This window comes from Vombatus ursinus, unplaced genomic scaffold (assembly GCF_900497805.2).
Source record: "Vombatus ursinus unplaced genomic scaffold, bare-nosed wombat genome assembly UNPS02014779.1, whole genome shotgun sequence".
Taxonomy (NCBI): domain Eukaryota; kingdom Metazoa; phylum Chordata; class Mammalia; order Diprotodontia; family Vombatidae; genus Vombatus; species Vombatus ursinus.
Window position 1 is genome coordinate 58,625,510 of NW_020954557.1, and position 23,467 is coordinate 58,648,976.

A 23,467-nucleotide genomic window follows, 5' to 3' on the forward strand; every position below is an offset into this window, starting at 1 on the left:
CTAAGGGACCCTTTACCTCATGGCTCTAAATCTGTGATCCCTAAGAATAGACTGGCACTTTCCCTAAGCACCCCTTTTTTGTGTTGAGTGCCTGAAGAGCTCTCCTTTCTCGCCTCTTACCAATTCACCCTGCCTTTTACACAAGGTAGGGCATTTACCTCCACCAATGAAGAGAGAATCTCATATCAGTGGACTTTGGGACAGGGAGTTACATCTCTGTAGGCAGAAGACCAAAGGCCTACCCGAAAAGTAAAATGTTCATCTGTAATGCATAAAAACTTGGCTTCATTAGGGCATTTGAAAACTCATCCCACACAATCACTAAAAACAGGTTGAATGGAATTGAAAGAGCCCTTGGTTTAGTAGCCAGCGTACTCAAGGTCATATGCCACCTCTGCAGCTTATTACCTGTATGACATTGGGAAAGTCATTTAATGTCTCTGGGCCTCAATTTCCTCATTGTAAAATGAGGGGACTGGATTGGATGGCCTTAGAGGACCCTTCCAGGTCTGGATCAACATTCATTGAGATGCTGTATTCAAACTGCAATGCTAGGTGTACTGTGCTGAGAATATTGAGACGTGTAAGATGTGATCCAGCTGAGGAAGGAGAGCGTGCACATAGAAGATGATGAATTAAAGGACAAATCAGTATGTAAGCATGTTTTTAAAATCAGCATATTTCAAAGGCCAGTCAAACCCAGCAGGGAGGCTTTAGGCTTGTTTTGGCAGGGGAATGATTTAGAAGTTTAGAATAACTAGCAAGAAGCATGAGAGGTAAGAGAAAATTTCCACCCAAACTGGAGCTGCTAGTAAGGGTTATGGGCCTTAGGATGCCACTTAATTTTTTTTTAATTTTAATTTTTTAATTATTTAGTTTAGTTTAATTTTAAAAATTTATTCCAAACTTGTTAATCATCAACAAAAATATTCAAACATTACAGATAAGAATAGAAAACAATCATCTGTGAAACTATAAATCCCACTATATTCTTCAAATAACATATAATTTTTATTAAAGATTTTTTTATTTTGTTAAGATAAGCATATGTTATTGTTAATGACACAGCAACAAAGATGCCCTATTTACTTCCGTATTCCCACCTGAACTGTTTCTTTTTATGGATTTTGTTGCTTTGAATATTATTATTTTACATTGTGATAGTCAATGTGTATGTTATTTTTCTGATTCTGTTACATTTATTTGACAATTACTTCATTTAAGTCTTCCCTGTATTTCTTAGCCTAGCCTTTTGCTTTTTTCTTTATTTTTTGGTCTGTGCGTGTCTTTTCACTGCTGTAAGGATTGAGAATTTTTTTTTTTTACCAGTGAAACTAGGCAACTATTCTGCAAATTATAGTCTTAGGTAGTTGCCTGGGTTCACTGAAGAGTTAAATGACTTTCCTATAATGACACAACCAGGAAGTATCAAAGACAGGTAGGATTTGAACACAAGTTTTCCTGAGTCTGAGCCTGCCTCTCTATTTACCATGTCATGATGACTTTCTTTTTCTTAGTTATTTTTCATACCTGTCATTTCTTGTGGTGTAAAAATACTACATGGTATATAAAAAGCACAGTATATTTTACCATGCTAAAGAGTTTCGTGGCTCTTGTCATTGTGGATAGCATCTTCTAACAGAGCTTTGTAGAACAAAATATGCCCAATTATAGAAGAGCAAGGGGAAAAGATGGAGTCTATGTTGAAAAGCAGCATGGCATTGTGGATGGGGCCCTGGATCTGAAATCAGGAAGATCTGGATTTAAATCCAGTCTCAGACACTGTGCAACCCTGGGCAAATCATCAAGCTCTCAGTGTTCTGGGCAATGTATAAGTTAGAGACAAATTGCAGCTCTGACTCTGGATAGTGTTCCCCATGCTCATTATTTTTGGCCCAGCCTAAAAATGCAGAACCACAGCATTCAGTAGTGATAACCAAATGGATATGTTATCTTGTTCTTCAATGATATAGGAATGAAGGAAGGAAATGAACATTTATTACATGCCTATTATATGCCAGATACTGTGCTTAAGTGCTTTATAAATATCTCACTTGATCCTTATAACAATCCTAAGAGGTAGGGGCTATTAGTATTAATAATCATAATAAATATTTGTTGAATTGAATCTATTCCAACCTATTCATAATACAAATGAGGAAACTGAGTCCTGGAGAAATTAAGTTACTTGAAAAGGGTCACATAGATGGCAGAGCCAGGATTCCAACCCAAGTCCCCTAACTCCAAATGTAGTGTTTACAGATTTATAAATGTTTTATGGAAACAGATTTATCATGGCAACAGACTTCAAACAGAAGCTTCCAATGCCTTGTCCCCTTATTATGATTACTTGCCATGTACTGCGTTGTTCCACGTTGAAGCCCAAGTGTGATTCAACCCTTCATCTCTACTGTCATAGCCACTGCTGTAGTCCAGACCTTTATTACCTCATGCCTGGATCACATCAAGAGATTTACCTTCTAACATTCATTCTCCCTCCATAACAATCAACTGTCTATCTACTGCCAAATTAATTTTCTCTAAATATCACTTATATCCTATTAATTCCCCTGCTCATAAACTTTTAATAGCTCCCTTTCTTTTTTAAAAATATTTTACTTTTGGGGAGCTCGGTAGCCCAGTGGATAGAGCACTGGTCCTGAAGTCAGGAGGATCTGAGTTCAAATCTGGCCTCAGACATTTGACCCTTACTAGCTGTGTGACCCTGGGCAAGTCACTTAACCCCAATTGCCTAAATATGTGTATATATATATATATAATATATATAAAATATATATATACACATTTACTTTCCCCCAGTTAGATATAAAGATAATTTTTAATATTCATTTTTTAAAAAATTTTGAGTTCCAAATTTTCCCTCTTCCTCCCTCACTTCCTCTCTCCCTGAGACAATAAGCAATTTGACATAGGTTATACATGTTCAATCATACAAAACATATTACCATATTAGTCATGTTGTGAAAGAAAACACAAGCCCAAAAGGGGAAAAAAATGATAAAAATACAGAAAGTAAAAAATAGTATGCTTTGATCTGCATTCAGATTCCACTTCTTTTTCTGGAGGTGGAGAGCATTTTTCATCATAAGTCCTTCAGAGTTGTCTTGGATCGTTGTATTACTAAGAATAGCTAAATCATATGCAGTTGATCATCATACAGTATTGCTGCTACTGTGTGCAATGTCTCCTGATTCTGCTTACTTTTCTTTGCATCAGTTCATATAAGTCTTTCCTAGATCCCTGTTTCTTACAGTATCAGCTCCAGTTTTCTGTATATTGTTCATAAGACCCTACAAAACCTAAACCCAACTTATTTTCCCTGGTTTTCTAATACTTACTCTCTTCAGTAGATGAGCTGTCCTCACTGTCTCACAAATTCTATACCATGGTTATTCCCACTTCTGTAATTTTACTTATGTCTAGAATACTCTCTCATTTGTTTTCTGCCTTTCTAGATCTCCTCTTCCTTCAGAACATAGCCTACATTGCCTCTCCTTCAAAAAACCTTCCTTTACTACTCTAGCTCTTATTTGTTTTTTTTTCTCTGAATTTCCACTGTATTTATTTTGCATACTTTCTAATCATGGCACTGAATTATATACTGCCTTTTATCAGTTGTATGCTTATTCTGGCTTGATCAGCATTTTTATCATTTTAAAATACTTGTGGTCTTATTTCAAATGGCTATAGTTGTGAGGTTTTTGTTGCTATTTTTCCTTGTTCACCTCAGTTCGTGATTTAAAAAAAAATCTGGTATAAATAGCATCCCAATTTGATATGGATGCTCTCATGTTTCATGGGAATGGTGAGTTCCAGGCTCCGTTTTGCATGGTTTATTAAGTTTATTTTTAATCATGTTGTGAAACTTTTGTCTAACTCTTTAAAAGTGGATTTTAACACATCTCCTCTTTGGCTGAAGGAGTGGCCTTCCTAAACTGTTTGTCAGGGTTCCAGTTTCAATGTTCATTTGAAAGCCTTACTTCATTTGGGATACGCCAAGCAATATAAAAGTAGGCTTTAGTTATTGTAAAATAAAATAAATATGAAGTGATTTTATTTGTACTGTCCCCTTGTACTTCTTGGAAAAGGCCTTTCTAGACATTATACAACTAAAGATATTATTGCTAAATCATTTTTTAAAAATTCCAAACCAATTATGTCGAACATGAACCCTTTATATCACTATGTATTGGAAGCAAAGGTTCAAAGTAGCAGCACTTTACACGAACCCTGCAGTTGATGTGAACACATATGTGACTTCTTTTCTATGAATAAATTGCTTCATAATTAAGGCTTAAAGAAAGGATCATAACCTCATCACCGAAAATTTCATTTGCATTCTTAGCTGAGTCTATTTAATCCAATGGAGTAATATAGGAGAAGACTTGGTCATAAAGAGCTAATTAGGGATAGAGACCATGAAGATTTACACATTTTGCCTTTTTCAAGATTGTAATGCTATAATCATCTTTACCCAAATGTACTTTGAGAATCTATCAGAATATCTAGCAAATTGATTAGGTATTAGTTTTGTCAAACTATGTTTATGGCATTACTGAAAAGAGACACTAATACAATAAAATAATAGTGGGAGTTTTTCTAATGGACTTTGTTTTTAGCCTCCACAGCTATAAATTGCGAAGTTTTTTGGGAGAAGGATCCTAACACGCATATTTGCTACCAATTCAATCTCTTTTCCATTCTGTCTTGGAGTGAGGCCCATTCTTCATGCAAGATGCAAGGAGGTGATTTACTAAGTATTATGGATGAGACAGAAGAAAATTTTATAAGGCGTAAGTAGATAAATGGTCCATATTTATGTCCACCCAGTTAAAATAACTGCCGTCAGCAATCAAGTCCATTCCATGAAAAACCATGCCCTTAAGACTAGTGTGGAGAATGAAACAGGTTTTTTTTTGTTGTTGTTGTTGTGGTCTATTTTGTTTTTTCTTGGAAGTGGTTTTCCTATTATCATGGAGTTTCATACTACTTATCCCACTTGGCACTCTGGGAAACCGCCCTCACTTTCTTCTTTGAATATCAAATTGTAAGTAGGGTGACCTTGTGGTAGGAAGAGAACTCCCATATGCCCTTGGGTAACCGCAGATGTCCATTTAGTAAATTTCCATTTACTTACTCAATAGAAACTTAGCACCTGCTATCTTCAAAACCTGGTGACAGGCTCTGCAGGGCCCACTAGTCAGATGTCATATGTGGCCCCTGCCATCAAAGATGGCCAAATCTAAGATCTAGCAGGGGACAAACATATATGAAAAGTAAGTACCAATAACAAAATGAAATAATGTGCAATGTTACAAAATAATGTACAATTATGGTAAGTGCTCCAAGTTACAGTTACATTTATCCAGAATTCTGCTGTTCCCTTGAGGTGAGAGGCAAATGAAGGTAGTGTTCATTTTTTCTTTTTCTTTTAACCTTGGGATTGAAGCAGTATAACAAAAAAAAATCAAGTTGTTATTTTTTGTTTATTGTGTTTTTCCCATTGAAGGCTTCAGTTTGAAGCTTGTTGCCCTGATAAATCTGTTTTCATAAAACATTTATAAATCTGTAAAGATCTTGCCTGTATACTATGGCACACCTTTGCTGATCCCCCTCCATTATGTGGTAGGATTTGTAAGGGTGGGGTTAGAATATGTGTGTGTTTATACATATACATGTATGTGTGTATATGTGTGTCATATAGTTTAGCACTTTATAAATAATATCTCATTTTAGCCTCACAATGACCCTAAGGGGTAAATACTATTTTATCCACATTTTACCAAAGAAGAAGCTCAGGCAAGCAGAGGTTCAATGACTTTCCCAAGGTCACACATTTACGAAGTTTCTAGGACTTGATTTGAACTCCTGATTCCAGGTTGAGTGCTCTGTCCACTATGCTCTGTGTGTGTATATGTGTTTGTGTGTATGTGTGTGTGTGTGTGTGTGTGTGTATGCAAGTGTATATTGGCACATACACACATATATATGAGTAAATCACATGTATTATGTGTATATGTATTTATATAAATCTATACATATTGTCCATCTATACACACATATATAGCCATGAATGTAAATATATATTTATGTATACATGTGTATATATGAATCTTTAAATCCTATATATACACATAAACATAAGACCTTTATAGATTCATGATTGTTTTATGAAAATGGGTATATATCTATATAACATATACATACTTGCACATATTACCAAAACTGTGCAATGTGTGTATTTATATGCTGCTGTGCATATATTCATGTGTATGTATGTATATAGATGTAAAAAAAATAGAACACGAGGCCTATTCTCCCATTTCCCGCTGTTTTCAATATTGTCAATCAGTAATTGTACTTTGAAAGTCATTCAGCAAAGTTGAAGCTTATTCACAAAGGCAGGAGAAAAGGAAGCCTGTTCTCTCAAGGGTTTAATAATGATTGTAATTGATCTATATAGAAAACTTTGGGTTATACAATTTCTACAATTCATATTACCTCCTTTGTAACATAGAGACTTTACGTTTCACCCCGTTTAGTAGTTTTAATTTTACAGTGACAAAAAGATGGTAGAAGAGCACCAGATGATAGTGATTATCTCAGCTTTTGCTGGGCTGGGCTGTGCACAAAGAGACTTTGGTTTGCACTAATGCCTTATCTCATAGTTTACTAACAGATAATGGACAATTACCTTTTCACTTCAGTTCTAAGCAGCATAATTATGCCAAACATAAACTGAAATTTGGCATTATTTGCGTCACGTAAATGTAACATGTAAACATAAATAATATTTGAATATCATTTACATTTATACTTCCATTTATGTTACACAAAGAATTATACACTAACATGTCATAATTGTTGTAAGGTTAGAAAATCAACATTTAAATATTTTAAAATTGAGTTGTTTCAAAGTACAACTTGATACATACTCTAACCTTTAACATACAAAGACCATTTTTTACAAGCCTGTCATGCTAGGTGCTCAAAACAGGAAAGAGGATTTGAAGTAAGTAAATCAGTCAACAAGTATTTATTAAGTCAGTCAGTGAACATTTATTGACTCCTACTATGTGCCAGGCACTGTGCTACATGCTGGAAATACAAAAAGAAAGGAATAAACACAATCTCTGCCCTGAAGAGAGTTCACATTCCTTCACTGGGCAGTGAGATCCTTGAGAGCAGGGACTCTTTTGCCTTTCATTGTAGCTCTAGAACTTAGCGCTATGCCTGGAACATAGTAGGAGTCTTAATAAATGTTCCTTGACTGACAAATATTCTAACGGGAGAAAATATGCATAGATACATACACACATATACTACATATACATAGTATGTATATACACATGTGTATGTGTGTGTGTGTATATGTACTGAGAGAGAGAAATACATAGTATAGATGGAAACTAATCACAAAGAGAAGGAGCTAGTATTTGGGGGAGGGTAGAACCATTAATGCCTGTGGAAAGTAGGATTTGTTGGGGCAGCTAGGTGGTGCAGTAGATAGAGCACTGGCCCTGGAGTCAGGAGGACCTGAGTTCAAATCCAGCCTCAGACACTTGACCCTTACTAGCTGTGTGACCCTGGGCAAGTCTCTTAACCCCATTGCCTCATCAAAAAGAAAAAAAGAAGAAAGTAGGATTTATGCAGAGTCTTGAAGGAATCCAGGAAAATCAGGGAGAGGCAAGGAGATAGAGCATTCCAGGAATGGAAGACAGCCAGTACAAAGGCATTTAGGAGATGAAGTGCTGTGTGTGAGGAACAGCAAGTAGGCCAGAATGGTTGGATCAGAAAGAAAGTAAAAGGCAGTAAAGTGTAAACCTTTGGTGTCAAACTGGAAAAGAAAGAGATCCCTGCAGGCTGCAAGAAAATTACAAATTAACATCATCTGTGTTTTATTGTATTTTATTGTATTTTTATTTATTTTGTTAAACATTTCCCAATTCCATTTTAATCTGGTTCAGGCCTCACTGCAGAGTTTTGCAGGCCCAGTTTAACACTTCTGGTGCAAGCAGATTAGAAAAGACGGGGCTAAGTTGTGAAGGGCTTTAAATGCCAAACAAGAGTTTATGTTTGATCTTGGAAGTAATAGTAGGAAGCCACTAGAGTTTATTGAATGAAGGAGAAAGGGTGATGCGGTCAGACTTGGGCTTTAGTAAAGATCACTTTGCTTAGATTTTTAGAAAAAATAACTTTTGGTTTGGTTAGGTTAGTTTCTTCCCTCATGGGGTTTAAAGTTTTAGAATAGAGACTCTAAGACTTTTCCCTTCATTATTAGTATGTCCCTGTTTTTCTTCCTGTTCTCCCACTGTGACCCTAGTATTTTTTAGATGCATAGTGTGCTGTTGAAAGTAATGCTGATTAATCAATTTAAGAAGAACACAGTGCATTATTTACATTACCATGTAGTTAAGTACCTTGGGAGGGTACTTCTCATGCGTTCACTATTTTTAGTGTGTTCAGCGTTGGCTCATGTCTCTCCTTGGTAGAATGGGGCTCAGTTGTCTCCAGTAGTGTTGACGTGTCTTTTGAAATAGTTCTAGGAACATCACTCACCACTGTGTCTCTTAGCTAAGGCCTCATTCTGCCACCTCACGCAGTGGTGAGTAACATTTATCATTGATGTTGCTTTTGTGGTTGTTGTTATTGTTATTGTCCTTTGTACTCCAAGAGGACTGTGACATCAGGGAGGTGATGCCATGACATGCAAGTGAATTGGATTTCAGTGAAGGAGGGCCGTGCAAAGTCACCAGCCTCACTTTCTTCTCCAGAGCCATCTGGGTCCAGTGGTGAGATATAGATCAGGACTACTGGAGATGGCCCTGGATGTAGTGGGACACCTTGGCCTTTTTAAGCTAAGGTCTTTGACGGGTCTCAGTTTGACTGAGGCAATACCCATTTAGTGATTAAGGCTAGGTTTGGGGTTAACTTCCTTGTCAGAGCCATAATCATGGCAGGAGAAGGAAAAAGAAGAACCCTCAGATGATCTGACCCCAAGGATGAGAATAAACCTGGGGTTCTGAGAATAAAAGCCTTCAGTCTGAATTTGAACATTGTCAGAGCAACTTCTTCCCCAAGGGGATCTCCCTAAGGTCCTAAATAGTTTCTCCCTGTAGTGATCTCTCATTCTGTGGATCAGTGCCCTCTGTCTCAATATCCATCAATATCTTACCTAACCTTGACCAACTCTTTAAGACTGAGCCAACCTGCCCTTGGCTAATCAGCTTGAGCTTTGCCTGATTTTATTACAGCCTTTATCTGTCACCTATTCTGTCATTCCAGAAACAAGTGCTCTGGTTCCCAAAATTAACATTATCCTCATTCCAAATGTTATGTGCAGCCATCAAAAACTAAAGGAGATAGTCACATTTGAAAACTTTTGTTAATTGCTGTTGTTTTCTTCCAAATGGTGAAAAGCACCACAGATCAATTAAGGTATTCCTCCACACTGTTTAATAGTATGCCAGATTTTTGTTCAAATCAGTTTGCTTCTTCAAATGTCACTTTGAAGTGAACACACAAAGCAACACAGAATGTTCAATTATCAAGTTGAAACACAGACTTCACAGTTTGATAAATTAGATATTTGTGGCACCTGTTTTGATCTAAAGTGACATTTTTGTATCTTACAAGAAGCATTTGGGTGGCTTGTACATTGAATTTTTAGATTTGTGGTTCTCTCTAAAGACTTTGTAATAGTACTTAGGATCATAGATGCAGATTTGGAAGGGAGCTTAGATTGAAATCTAACCCAATCCCTTAATTCTACAGATGAAAAAATTGAGGCACAGAGAGGTTTAATGATTTGCCTGAGGTCAGACAGGTAGTAAATGACAGCTCTAGGATTCAAACCTACATCATTTGGGCTCATTCCCTCCGACACTTGGGCAGTAGGATCACGCTGGCCAGGAAGGACAAGGATTAGGATCTAGCAAAGGAAGGGGTACCTTGTAGATTCTCTTAAGTCAGATGGACTGGAGGTTAGGTCCAGGGAGGTCAGTCGAGGCAGAGAAGAGAAGGCAAGCACTGTAGATCCAGGGACATGAAGGGTCCTGTGTCTTAGAGGGCTGGAAGTAGACTTGGGATACTGGGCGGGGGGAGGGAAGGCTCAGGGGTCGAGTCATTTCAGGAATACAAATCAGAGTTCAGGCAAGAGTTCAGAATTTAGAGAGAGGGCTGAGTATGAAGCATGGGGCATCAACAACACAAATGAACCTTGAGATTGAGCCAGACACCTTTTGAGGTAATATGTGTTTGGGGAGGGGGGTGGTGTATGCCTCCATGTTTGTATGTCGGCATCCAAAATCAGTCTGAAGTCTTTTGTTCTCAGAAACTTATCCTCCTTGTGCTCAGAACTTCTTTTTTATTTAATACTATTTTGTTTTTTTCCAATTTCATGTAAAGATAGTTTTCAACATTCATTTTTGTAAGATTTTGAGTTCCAAATTTTTTCTTACCCTCCCCCCTCCCCAGGACAGCAAGCAGTCTAATACAGGTTACGCATGTACAGTCATGTTAAACATTTCCACAGTAGTCGTGTTGCAAAAGAAGAATCAGAACAAAAAGGAAAAACCACAATGCTCAGAACTTCTAAAAACTTCTGTCTCTGTCTCTCTATCCTGCTTCCCCTTCCCCAAACTCCTTTCTTTCTACATAAAGCATTTCTTCATGCTTCCCTCCCCTCAACTACTAGTATCCTCTTTCCCTAGACTACATTGTATTTATTTTTGTATTTATTCTGTAGATATGTAAATATGTATTCAATTTGTGTTTAATTAAAAATCCATACATCATGTCTCTCCTTATAAGAGCAAGGGCTGTGTCATTTTTGTCCTTATGTCCTCAGCGTTGAGAGTAGTGCCTGCCACATAGGAGGCATTCAGGAAATGTTTGTGGAGGTTCAGACCCTGCCTCTGACACATACTAGTTGTGTGACCCTAGGCAAACAACTTAACCTCTCAGGGTCCAGTGTGATTTTTTTATGTCCCTAAGTTGCAGAGAAATTAATGATTTGTATTGTTAAAGGGAGCTTTTTCATTAAGAACCCCTTATATCATTCATAAATTAAGTCCAGTATATATTTAGAAGCTTATGTTCTGATGATCCCTCTTGACTTTTACTTTTCCTCCTTCTTCCCTCCTACTTCTTAACCCATCAAGTGCAAAATTCTCCCAGGTGACTGTGAGTCACATGAGAGTGAAAGTGAGCCTAGGTTAGGTTACCAAACTTTGGATGTTATAGGGTCATAGTATATATATGTGCGTGTGTTGGAGTTGGGGAAGAGGATTATGTGTGGAAATGGCTGTAATATGTGTTATATAAAACAAAAACTATTAATAAAACATTAATTTTTTTTAAAAGAAAGAAAATGAGAGTGAACTCAAGCTTATAATCGTAGAACATCTTGTGTACTTTTTGGTTTCTACTGTTCCATATATTAGATTGTTACGCAAACATAAGATTTCTAGATGATAAGGGGAAAATGCATTTTAACTCAAGTACTGCATTCACTGAAGTAGTGAAAGCCTCCAAGAAAATTATGGAGGGAATCCTCATGGCTGTGATAATATGATACCAGAAGGCGATATTTTATGTTAGATGTAGTTCAAAACACCATGCCCCATAAGTCCTGAAAAATAAGAAAGGTAATTTTTTTCCAAACCTGTGATTCTATTCACTTTGTTCATTTCAGAGCATTTAAGTACTAAAGCAGTTGATGTGTGGATAGGTCTGAATCAGCTGGATGCAGCTGCTGGCTGGCAGTGGTCAGATGGCACCCCGCTCACCTACCTAAACTGGAGTCCAGGTACTTATTGTCACTTTTAGGTATGCTACAATATAACACTATCTCAAAGGCTTAGTAAGTGGTGTTGTTTAGTCATTCTGTCATGTCTGACTCTTTGTGACCCCATTTGGGGTTTTCTTGGCAAAGATATTGGTCTGGTTTGCCATTTCCTTCTCCAGCTCATTTTGCAGATGAAGAACTGAGGCAAATAGTTGAAATGACTTGCCCAGGATCACATAGCTAGTAAGTGTCTGAGGCCAGTCTCAGATCTTCCTGACTCCAGGCCTAGTGTTCTATCTACAGCACCACCTAACTGCACCAAAGCTGAACTGAACTCCTACAAAGCAAGAACATGGAACACTTGTACCAGGCAACAATCAAAAGCCAAGAAGCTAGGCAAATTGCCCAAGGTTGAAGAAAGAATTTGGGTCAGAGCCAGAATTGGAGTCAGCTATTTTTTTATAGTAACAAATTGTAAAATATTTATCTATTCAAGAAACAAAATCCTCCCTTTATTTAGTGTGTTATTTGGCAGATGCTATTTTAAGTCATTTTTTTTCAAGATACTATTAATGATACTAACAAGTCATGTAGGATTTTTTTAGAGTCACACTAATCATCATAAGCAGCGTTGGATTTGGTGTCAGTTGACCTAGGTTTATACACCATATCTACAGGTTAGTACTGTGTAACCTTGAGCAAGTCACTTAACCATTCTGAGCCTCAGTTTCTAAACCTGTAAAATGAGGGTTTTAGACTAGATGACCTCTAATTCCCTGTTAACTTGAAATCCTATAAGTGAATACCAAGAATATGCTTTAGAGAATTAATTATATTTGCTTTGGGAATTTAAAGAGCTATTGTTTTTTTCAGATGTAAAATTTGACCCATTTCTTAAACATCACTGTGGAACATTCAATTCTTTGACGACACAGTCCTGGCGAAGTCGTGAATGTGAATCTTGGTTGCCTTATGTATGTAAAAAATATTTAAACCACACTGAACGTGAAGTATTTGGTAATTATTTTTCTTACATTAATTAGTCTTATAAGTTGTTTAATATGCTTTTCAATATAATTAAATACCTCCCTCCATCTGTTGATAATACATAATTCACATTTTGCTGATATTGGTTTACATTCATCCAATAAAATATTTGTTTCCACATAATTTCTACTATTCCAGAGGAATCTTAAATCCCACATATATGGTCAGGATGTTGTTAAAAAACAAAAAACAAAAGAAAACAAGAAAAGATAACTTTAGCATATCAAGTATTTCCCCTTTTAAGTTTTTCCCATTGGAATTCTCGTTCTTTGAGCACTGGAACATACAACACCTGTTTCTCATCTAAATCTACTCCTGAATTTCATTCGTGATCCCTTTGGAAATTGACTAAATCACAAGCGAGTTTTACACAACTCTATACTAAAGTGATTTTCCACTGCATTCCACACATCACTGATAAGCCCAATGGAGAAAAAGTCTACAACTTTTAGTAACAAGTCTTTAGCCCAGTTAATTTTCTTTTTAAGATCTAGCTCCTCTTTTATGGTGGGCATTAGAAATCTGCACTTAGTCCAAAAGGTAAAGAGAAAGACCAGATGTTTTCTCTTATCATTAAAATCATAGAATTTATATTTAAATCCTGGAAAATTTAACTCATAAAATCAAATACAAAATCCTCTGTTTGGTATTCAAAACCCTTCATAACCTAGCCTTTTCCTACCTTTCCAGTCTTCTTATACCTTACACCCCAACATGGTCTCAATACATGTTCCATAAACAAGGCACTCTCTAGGCTCAGGGCATTATCTCTGGCTGTCCCCCGTGCCTGGAATGCGCCCCCTCCTCATCTCTGCGTACTGGTGTCCCTAATTTCCTTTACGTCCCAACTAAAATCCCATTTTCTACAGGAAGCCTTTCCCAAGCCCTGTTAATTCTAGTGTTTTCCCTCTCTTCATCATTTCCTGTTTATCCTGTATATATCTTGTTTGTGCATACTTGTTTGCTTATTGTCTTCCCCATTAGATTGTAAGCTCATTGAGGGCAGGGGCCATATTTTGCTCTTCTTTGCATCTCCAGTGCTTAGCACAGGTTCTTAATAAATGCTGATAGATTGATTAATCATAGCTAGGAGAAACTCATTGTTTCATATTATAATCTGGATTGTCAATTGTAACGATTTTCTCTTAGAATAAGTAAATATAGTTCATGTTTATGTTTTTATTTTCCTCTAAATATCCATTCCCAAAGTTCTTACAGAATTTAGAAAAGAGTAGTGAGTCATTTGTCATCTCTATAGAGAGATTCTTTCAATGTTTCAATAATTTGCTGAAATTCACATAGAATTCTCTCTCTTCCTTTCTTTTGTTTTCTTCTCTCTTTTCCTCCTTCCCTCCTTCCTTCTATAAAGTGAGAATTAAATCACTAATTTATTGTCAGTCAACATTCAACAAACATTTATTGGGTGCTACTTTGTGCACAGCTGGCATTTTTAAATGGTTAATGTTTGTCCTAAGTGCTGGCAGATATACTAAGTTTTGATAAAAAATGGTTGCTGACTTCATAAAGCTCAAAGTCTAGGAGGGACGTAAAATACTAGCTCAGATGACTGTAACACAAAAAAGCTGTGGCACAAAACAAAGAGCTCTGTGAGGTCTGCTGTAGGTCCCTTGTACTATCTACCAAAGCGGGTATCTGTGAGAAACGGATTGCATTGAACTTGTGATTTCACTGGTATAGAGAGCTGCCTGGTGAGGGGACTCCTACTACTAATTCAAGTTGACACCTTCTCTGCAATTTATAGTCTTAGAGAGTTGCCTAGAGCCCTGAGAGGTCAAGTGATTTGTCAGGACACATAACCAATATGTACCAGAGGTAAGAGCCTGAACCTAGCTAGGTCGTCTGGGTTCCAAGGCTGATTCTCTATCTAAACACTCAGGTCTCTTTTGCTTTTACATTATGTTGTTCTGTCATCATCTCATATATCTCAAAAGGTTTTCAGTTTTCAGAAATCACATGTAAAAATAGATAATAAAGATAATAATATCACTATTCATTTAAAAAGATAATAGTATCCCTACCTGTGATTATGAATAATACGTTTTTGTTTTATATCTTTAAAATGAAAAAAGATGCTTGGAAATACTACCCAACCCACTGTGACCCAGGCTGGAGTCCTTATAATCACAATTGCTACCAGCTTCAGAAAGAAAAAAAAGCCTGGAAGACTGCCCTGCATTCTTGTCAGTCCAATAACAGTGAACTGATCAACATAGCTTCATTAGCAGAGATGGAGTTTTTCATAACCCTTCTTAGAGAAGGTGAGTCCTTAAAGTTGATTGGTTTACCTTTTTTCTAATTGCTTCTACACCTTAAGCCTATAATAATGTAGTAGAATATATTGTTTATTAGTGGGATAGAAAATAAATCCATCTATTTTTAAATTGATTTCGATGTACTTGGGATACAATTTTTCAGAATATGTGCAGTAATATAGAGTTGCAGCATTTTCACAAAATATAAGTTCAGAAAAAACTTAAAGGCATTCACATATTTTAGGAAAATAAAGTGATAGACACAATGATAGTTTTTAAAATATGACACTGAGTGTGGCATTCACTGTTATTTTATGACTTTAATTTTGAAGATTCAATGCTCAAAAGGGAGATCACTGAACCCAAAATCTTGCAAACAGTAAAAGACCACCAAACTCATAATTTAGTGCTACTGTTGCCAGTAATAGTATGCCCTATGCGTACAATCCAAGCAGTAAACCTTATTATTTATTTAATTGAAGTTAAATGACACTGGTGATGCTGATGGTGCTGCTGCTGCTGCTGATGATGATTATGATGATAATGATACTGCTGCTGCTTTAAGGTCTACAAAGAGCTTTATAGCTGTTATCTCAGGCCTCACAGCAATCATGTGGAAATTATTGTCCTCTATTATTCCCATTTTACAGATGAAGAAACTGAGACTAAGAGAGGTTAGATGTCTTAAGGTTTCTACAACTAGTGTCTAAAGAAGGATTTGAACTGACTTCTTCCTAACTCAAAGTCCAAATAGTGTCATCATGCTACCTAGTCATCCTCAGATCAGGGGTTCTTAACCATTTTTGTTTTTTTTTTTGTTTTTTAGCAGTCTTCTTTGGCAGTGTTGTGAACTATATAGAGGCTCTCTTTCAGAATTTTTAAATGCATAAAATAAAATACAAAGATTACAAAGGAAATAAATTACAGTGAAAATAGTAATTGTAATTATTTTCCTGTCAAGTTCACAGACCCTCTGAAATCTGTCCATCTGTGGACACCAGGTCAAAAAAAAGATTTTTGTAGACATTAACTGGTAACATAAGCAATTCTGGTAAAGTAAATTTGTAATGAAAGAAAGGCCTAATGCAGTCGACCATTGCTGTTTTCCCTAACACTTAACTTCAGTTTATCAGCTGACCTTGAATTTTCCCTTGGAGTCAAAAGCCCTTCTCGGTGGTTTGCTTTCAAATTGGGGATTTGCTCAGAATGAAAGGTACTCTGGAGCTGCTTATTTCCCAGGAGTTAGTCCCGATTTTTCTCTCTCAATTACAAAGAGATATATTCGTTCTGACTAGGCTGTTTGAACTTCATTCACCTTTCTAGCACTCTTGATCAGCTACCAAGATCTGAGCTTCTCTTCCAAACTCCTTTGCTCTAGGATTTCCAACCAACTTTTCCATATTGAAAAAAAAAACAGAGAAAACAGAAAACAAAGGGGGGAAAAAACAAAAAAAAAATAGAACAATTGCTTGATGGAACTGAGAAGTTAAGAAATAGATGTTTCTTTTTCTTCATCAGAAAGAGGTGTTTCTCACCTTAGTTGTTCTACTTTCCACTCCCCCCTCCCTCCCCGTTAGTTTTCTCTAGATGTCACTTTCTTGCTTTGCATAGGTTTGAGGAAGTTAACAAGAATCTCTGAGGAGATGACTTCCCTTAAGCTTTGTAGTGATTCCAGCCTGTACATTGCTTCAGATGTGGAGGTTCTAAATCTTTTGTGGTGGTGTTTTTTTAAAGCCTGTATCTCTTACCACAGATTAGAACACAAAACAAAGTTGTTGTTGTTGTTTTCTGAGCATTTTGAAAAGAGAGTTAAACTCGTTCTATCACATGGAGAATTCACAACCAAAGTGAAACTTTTCATTAAGCCGTTGAAATAATGACCTCCTTTTTCTGATTAGGGATCTAAACAATAATCTCTTATGATCTCTTACAGAAAATGTATCTGAAACATGGATCGGCCTGAGTAGCCATAGCAAGCCAGTTTCCTTTGAATGGTCTAATGGCTCTTCAGTCACTTTCACTAACTGGCACACCCAGGAGCCCAATATTTCTCTCAACAGCAGTCAACTCTGTGTTTCAGCTCAGCAATCTGTAAGTTTCCCCCATCATCGCTGAGAGTCTTTGAGGGTTGAGTTGGTTTACTGGAAGGCTATTGTTTTTAGAGTCATAGTGATTTTATGAAATCTGTAGGTCAGGACTCATGAGAATCCATGACTGCCATTGAAAGGAGACTGTAAAATTGAGGGGAAAAATTTTATAGACAGTTTCTCAGATAAAGATCTCATATCTCAAATGTATAATTTTATAAAATCTGTAAGAATAGGAGTAATTCCGCAGTTGATAAATGGTCAAAGGATATGAACAGGCAGTGTTTAAATAATGAAATCACAACAATTTATAGTCATATGAAAAAAATCATTATTGATTAGAGAAATGCAAATTAAAATAATCTCAAGACATCATTTTGTACCAATCAAATTGCCTAAAATGATTGAAGGGGAAAGCAACAGATGTTGGAGGGGATGTGGAAAAATTGGGACACCGATTCGTTGTTGGTGGAAGTGTGAACTGATCCAACCATTTTGGAAAGCAATCTGGAATTATGCCCAAAGGGTTATTAAACTGCCTATATTCTTTGACCCAGCAATACCACAACTGTTTCCAAAAATGATTAAGCAAAAGGGAAAAGAACCTATATGTTCTAAAATATTTATAGCAGCTCTGCTTGTGGTGGCAACTGGGGAATGGCTGAACAAGTTGTGGTATATGATTGTTATGGAATACTACTGTGCTATAAGAAATGATAAGCTAGGTGATCTCAGAAAAATGTGGATAGACTTGCATGAAATAATGAAGAGCAAAAATGAGGAAAACCAAGAAAACATTGTTCAGTATATAGTAATAGCAATATTGTTTCAAGGACAACTTTGAGCAAATAAGTTATTTTGACTACTATAAATACCCAAATTAACTACAAAGGACATGTGAAGGAAGACACTCTCTGCATTCAGAGAAAGAACTGATAAATAGAAGTACGTATAGATTGATTTTCGTGTGTGTGTGTGTGTGTGTGTGTGTGTGTGTGTGTGTGTATACACATATTTGTGTCTAATGATAGCCAAATCTAGAGTGGGGGCAAGGAGAGAAAGGAAGGAAGAAAAAAGGGACAAAAAGAAGTTTACATGATAACTTTATTATATATTTAAAAGTAATACCAAGTTGTATATAAGAGATTTGCAGTTTTGTGTGCAGTCATCTTTTTTATTATACTATATTATGGAAATGCTTGTTTTATTCCATAAATTAAAAATTAACAACAACAAAAACAGCAGGCTACATGCACCACTCCCATAGAGCTCCATGAGAAACCATGCCCCTGACCCAAATGGCTATTTCTCTAGTCAGAAGTGTTTCTGTAACAGTGACACCCCCAACTAGTCTCAAAAATATCTAAGTTGACAGCTTTATTTGATTCATATTCTCGCCCTGTTTACAATAAAAATCGACACCTCTCTAAATCGGAGCTATGGAGATATATTCAGGTTCCAGGTGTGAGTTCATATAATTCTCAGATTTTTCCCCTCAGATTGAGGGACTAGGTTTATGATAATCTTTATCTTTTACCTGTTTGTCAAGAAAATTTAAAGGAGATTTTGACAGTATTTTATGATCAGAGTCATGAACAGAAAATATTATTTTGACAACAGTGTATTTGAAAGAGTAGGATCTGAGAATATGACTTAGAGCTAAAGTCCAGCCAGAATCTGAGGCTTATAGAGTTTAAGTGACTGACCTTGGTCACACAGTAGGAGATGTTAAAGGTGAGTTGTCTGATAAGGAAGAGATATTAGTAAGAATATATATTTATAGGAGATGTACCAATCATAGGACCCAGATCAGATTATTGCCTTTAACACAGCAACAAAGATCATTCTATAACAGGAATTTTTAACCTGTTTGGGGTCATGGACCCTTTGATGAAAGGATCTGGTGAGGCCTATGGATACCTTTTCACAATCATGCATAAAACACATAGGATTACAGAGGAAATCACTCATATTGAAATACAGTTATAAAATATTGTTTTCAAAAATAAGCTCACAGTCCTCAGAGTAAGAACCCCTTTATTATAGGATCATTAGTGAGAGAGACTGCAGAAATCATACAGTCCAACCCCCTCATTTTACAAATGAGGGAACAGAGACCCAGAGACATTAAGAGGCTTGCACAATTCACGTAGTGTTAGAGGTGAAGTTTGAACCTAGGTCCCCTGACTCCAATCAAATGCTCTTATGGAGAAAGATAAAAGTGTTAGGACTTAATCATAGGTGGAAAAGAGGGAAAGAGAGAATGAAGTATCTAAAATGATCATGAATTGTTTCATTGTCGCTGAGGTAGTTGTGATATGGGAAAAGATGAAACTTCCCAAAATGCAAGTTGTAAGTTGGAAGAATGAGAAGGGATCTTAAAAAGAAAAAATGATGAAATCAGTGAGAAAGAAGAAATAAAATAATAGAATAATGTTTGTGAAATTTAGTCTGGAGGAAATATTAAGGTGATAATAACTTCTATTATGTGCTGAGAAGAGGTTGTTTTAGAATGAGTACCGTATTAAGAATGAGCAAGCCATCAGATTTGACTGTGATTTAACCTTAGTTCTTTGCTGTTCTCCATCAATGAGGGCATTGAGAAGTGCCATCCTCAGTTGTCTGATTTCTGGGCTTCTGCTACCTTTGATAATGAGGTAGTTCAGTGGAATACACCAAGATCCCAGATGTAGACCTTAAAGGTCACGTAGTCCAACCTATTGCCTCTTGGAAAAGATAAAATGGGAGCCATGAATACATACAAATATTCAGAATGATCCTGACTTCAAGGGGGGAAAAAAGCTGTCATTTTCAAAGAGGACCGATGACATCACAGATGATGTCTTGACTTGCACGTGAATTGGATTGAAGTGAGGCAGAGTTGCACAGAATTGTTAGCCTCACTCTCTCTTCCTGAGTCATCAAAGTCCAATAGCAGGACAAAAGTCAGGACAACTGGCAATGGACCAGGGTGTAGTGGATGACTGTAGTATCTTTGATGTCTGACTAAACTCTAAGTGTCCCAAAGCTCCTGCTTCAGCTGCCTTCATGGCCTTTAGAAGAAATTGTTCTCCTCTGCTCATTCTGCTGGGGAAAGTCTTCACATGCTTGGGGTAGACATCCCCCCCAACTCATTGATGGGTTTGAGGCCTGTCAGTTACCCTCAACCTGGTTTAGCCCGTCTGCCAAGATGGTATTATTGAGGTGTGGTCATTGCACATACTACAGCTTCTTGGAGTCACAGGTGAAAGTTGGGTGACGGGTGGACACCAAAGGTAGATGAGCACCCTGAAAAGGGCTCAGCAAGGCCTTACCAGAGGTGCTAGTCCTTCTTGTATACTATATAGATATAAACCTATGTGTATGTATATACACAGATTTAGAGCTTAGAGGTCATCTAGCACAACCGTCTCTTTATATATGAGAGAACTGAGGCCCCCAAAAACTTTGACTTATCTGAAGTTATACACAAAACACTTATTTGCCTTATAAGATAATATTTAATTTAACATCAGGGGGAGGAGCTAGAGCACCAGCTTGGGGTGGCATTTCTGGGTGAACCACAAGGTGGCGCTTCGAGCTGAATCTGTGCTGGTTCCCTCAAGCCTACATGAGTGAGAGAACTTACTGGTCCCCAGCTTTGAGCTACTAGCTCACTTACCCCATGCATGTGTGAATAGTCCTGGCAGTCCAAGCCTTTACATACTCCGTAGTATTTCCAGGTTCCTATGTAGGGGTGTAAATGTTCCAATAATAATTTGTAACTCTCAACTTGTGGCCCCCACCTTCTAGAGGCCAATCTGTTTTTCTTCATTGGTGTGGTTCTATACAGAATTCATTCAGTCAGCATTTAAACTAAAGTTTATTGCCTATAAATGGAAATAAACATATTGAAGTATAACAGGGTTATGTCCAAGCAGAGGAATTAGCCCCAGCTGACCTCTTGCCCATCCTTTTCTATGTTCGTCATCAGGGCAAGGGAGGATGACACATCTGAAGACTTTATGTAGATATAGATATAGTTAGATAGACATATACATATTATATATACATATATATGTGTGTGTGTGTATATATATATATATATATATATAAATGTTATATAATATCTCCTCATCCCCCATCCTAATGGGGGAGTCAAAGAGGAAGAAAAAGGAAATGATTTTACCAAGCTAGATCTTCCCTTGTCCTCATCCATGACTGATGGTGAACAATTTCTACCTTCTGACCAAAAAACAAGCAAAACCTGTAGTCTATAATAATTCAGCATGGGTCCTGGGAACATCCCCCCAGGCAACCCAAGCAGTGAGCTTTCTTCTCTGTGTCTCTCCTTATATGTGGCTAACACCTACAAAGCCAAATCAGGTGCCCAGTACTTCTATGGGCTGACCTTTCCCTTCCCATCCCAATAGCCACCCACACGATCAAAGGCCTAAGCGTGTCAGTCAGACTGAAAGAGTAAACACTGAGACTGAACACCAGAAAAGGACAAGAGACACAAAACACTCTTCTGCCTTTTTCAAAGTCCCAAAAAAGCTTGTGACCCAACAGGATTCTGAAAGCTGTCCTTCCCAATTCTCATCTGGGGCTATTCGCTCTACCTTTCTGTATTATATTTGGGCCACAAAATCCAGGGAGTGTGAGGAGAGGTAGCTGCCATTCAGCAAAAATCTGCTGGGGCAAGTGTCACACACGTATCTTAAGTGACAGAGCTAGGTTTGAAACCTGACCCCCTGTCACCACACCAGCATGGACTCCTTTTTAGCATTGGTGCTCCCCAGCATAGGAGAATTACAGGAAGAAGAGATTTTTTAGGTTGGTAGAGAGTTACACATTTTAACATGTAATAGAAATGGCCACAAGAGAAAGACAATGTTGGATTGATGATGGAGTATTAGGACAGATAGGATGAGTGAGTAAATGTAGTTATGAGAAGTTTCAGAACAGGAAACCATTTGTGCTTTTAACAAATGTTTTCTCATTAGAGTATTATAATTCATTTTCCCAGATAATTTGGACTCAACTATGTAGCATTCAAATTCAATTTTTAACAGTTATTAAGTATCTGTTACATGCAGGCATCTGTGCTAGGTACTAGGAAAGATAAAGAGCTTAAATAGGACTCAGTTCCTTCCCTCAAGTAGCTTCTTATCTAATTGGTGAGTAAAACACATAAATGACTATAAACTTAATAATATGGAGACTCCTAGGATAATAGACTTAGAAGTTATCTAGTCCAACTTCATTTTTACAGATAAGGATGTTGACTGTCAGTAGATGCTCTATCTATCTATCTGTCTTATTTGTCTATCCACTATTATTATCAAGGATAAGAACAGTAATAATAATAACAATAATGATAATAGCAACTAGCATTTATGTAGCCCTTTAAGGTCTGCTAACCACTTTTCAGATGTTATTTACTCTTCATAACAATCCTGTGAGAGAGGTACTATTATCCTCGTTTTACAGATGAGGAAACCTAGGCTGAGAAATTAAGTGACTTGCCCAGAGTCATATGACTGGGGCGTGGCTGAGGGACAATTTAAGCTCAGATCTACTTGACTCCAAAGTTACCCACTATGCCACTGGGACTAATCTTCTGAAGACTCATCATGGTACGGAGATGACCCTGGGTTCCCAAAGGATATGCCAGTATAGTGCTGGCCATTATTTACAAGCTGGAAGAGCACTATCAAGTTGTAGCTGAGTGACATGCTGTATGCCGGTCATCCATTGAGAGAGGAGAAGAGCCTTGCTTAGTTCAGACTCATTTCTGAGTATTGTCTCTCAGCAATGAATTTTGCACCTCTCAACTCCCTCAGGGACTGTTTACTCTTAAAGGAGTAGCAGGGTTGCCATCTATGTTGGTAGAAGATATACTTATACTGATGAAATCTCAGATTCTTGAAATTATGTGATATGGAATAAACTCATTAGAAAGGTGCATCAAAGGGTGCTATGTGAGAACAAAGGAGAAGCTTAATACCAACAAAGACGATATCCAAATATAGCTTTCTAAATGGGCAATAGGCCAAAATGATTGGGCACAGCCATGAAGGGGGTGCATCTGTGGCTACTATGGTCACTTACAGTCATTAAGATTAGTTGCTTCATGCTTTTCTGTAGTTTAATTTGGTGCTGTTAAGTTGAAAGATGGCTTGCAGCTTCAAATGAAACTTCCTTTATTTATCTATCTGTCTATCTATCTATCCATCCATCCATCCATCCATCCATCCATCCATCCATCC

At 37.2% G+C, this 23,467-nt stretch overlaps 1 protein-coding gene across 1 annotated transcript in view; it reads left to right on the forward strand.

The window, feature by feature from the left end:
• Positions 1-23,467, forward strand: part of PLA2R1 (phospholipase A2 receptor 1) — a 166,545-nt gene that overhangs the window by 49,389 nt on the left and 93,689 nt on the right. The window contains exons 4-8 of the mRNA XM_027866204.1: positions 4,641-4,814; positions 11,717-11,830; positions 12,683-12,826; positions 14,947-15,135; positions 17,063-17,220. Coding sequence (XP_027722005.1) covers positions 4,641-4,814; positions 11,717-11,830; positions 12,683-12,826; positions 14,947-15,135; positions 17,063-17,220 — 779 coding nt within the window. The remainder of the gene's footprint in view (positions 1-4,640; positions 4,815-11,716; positions 11,831-12,682; positions 12,827-14,946; positions 15,136-17,062; positions 17,221-23,467) is intronic.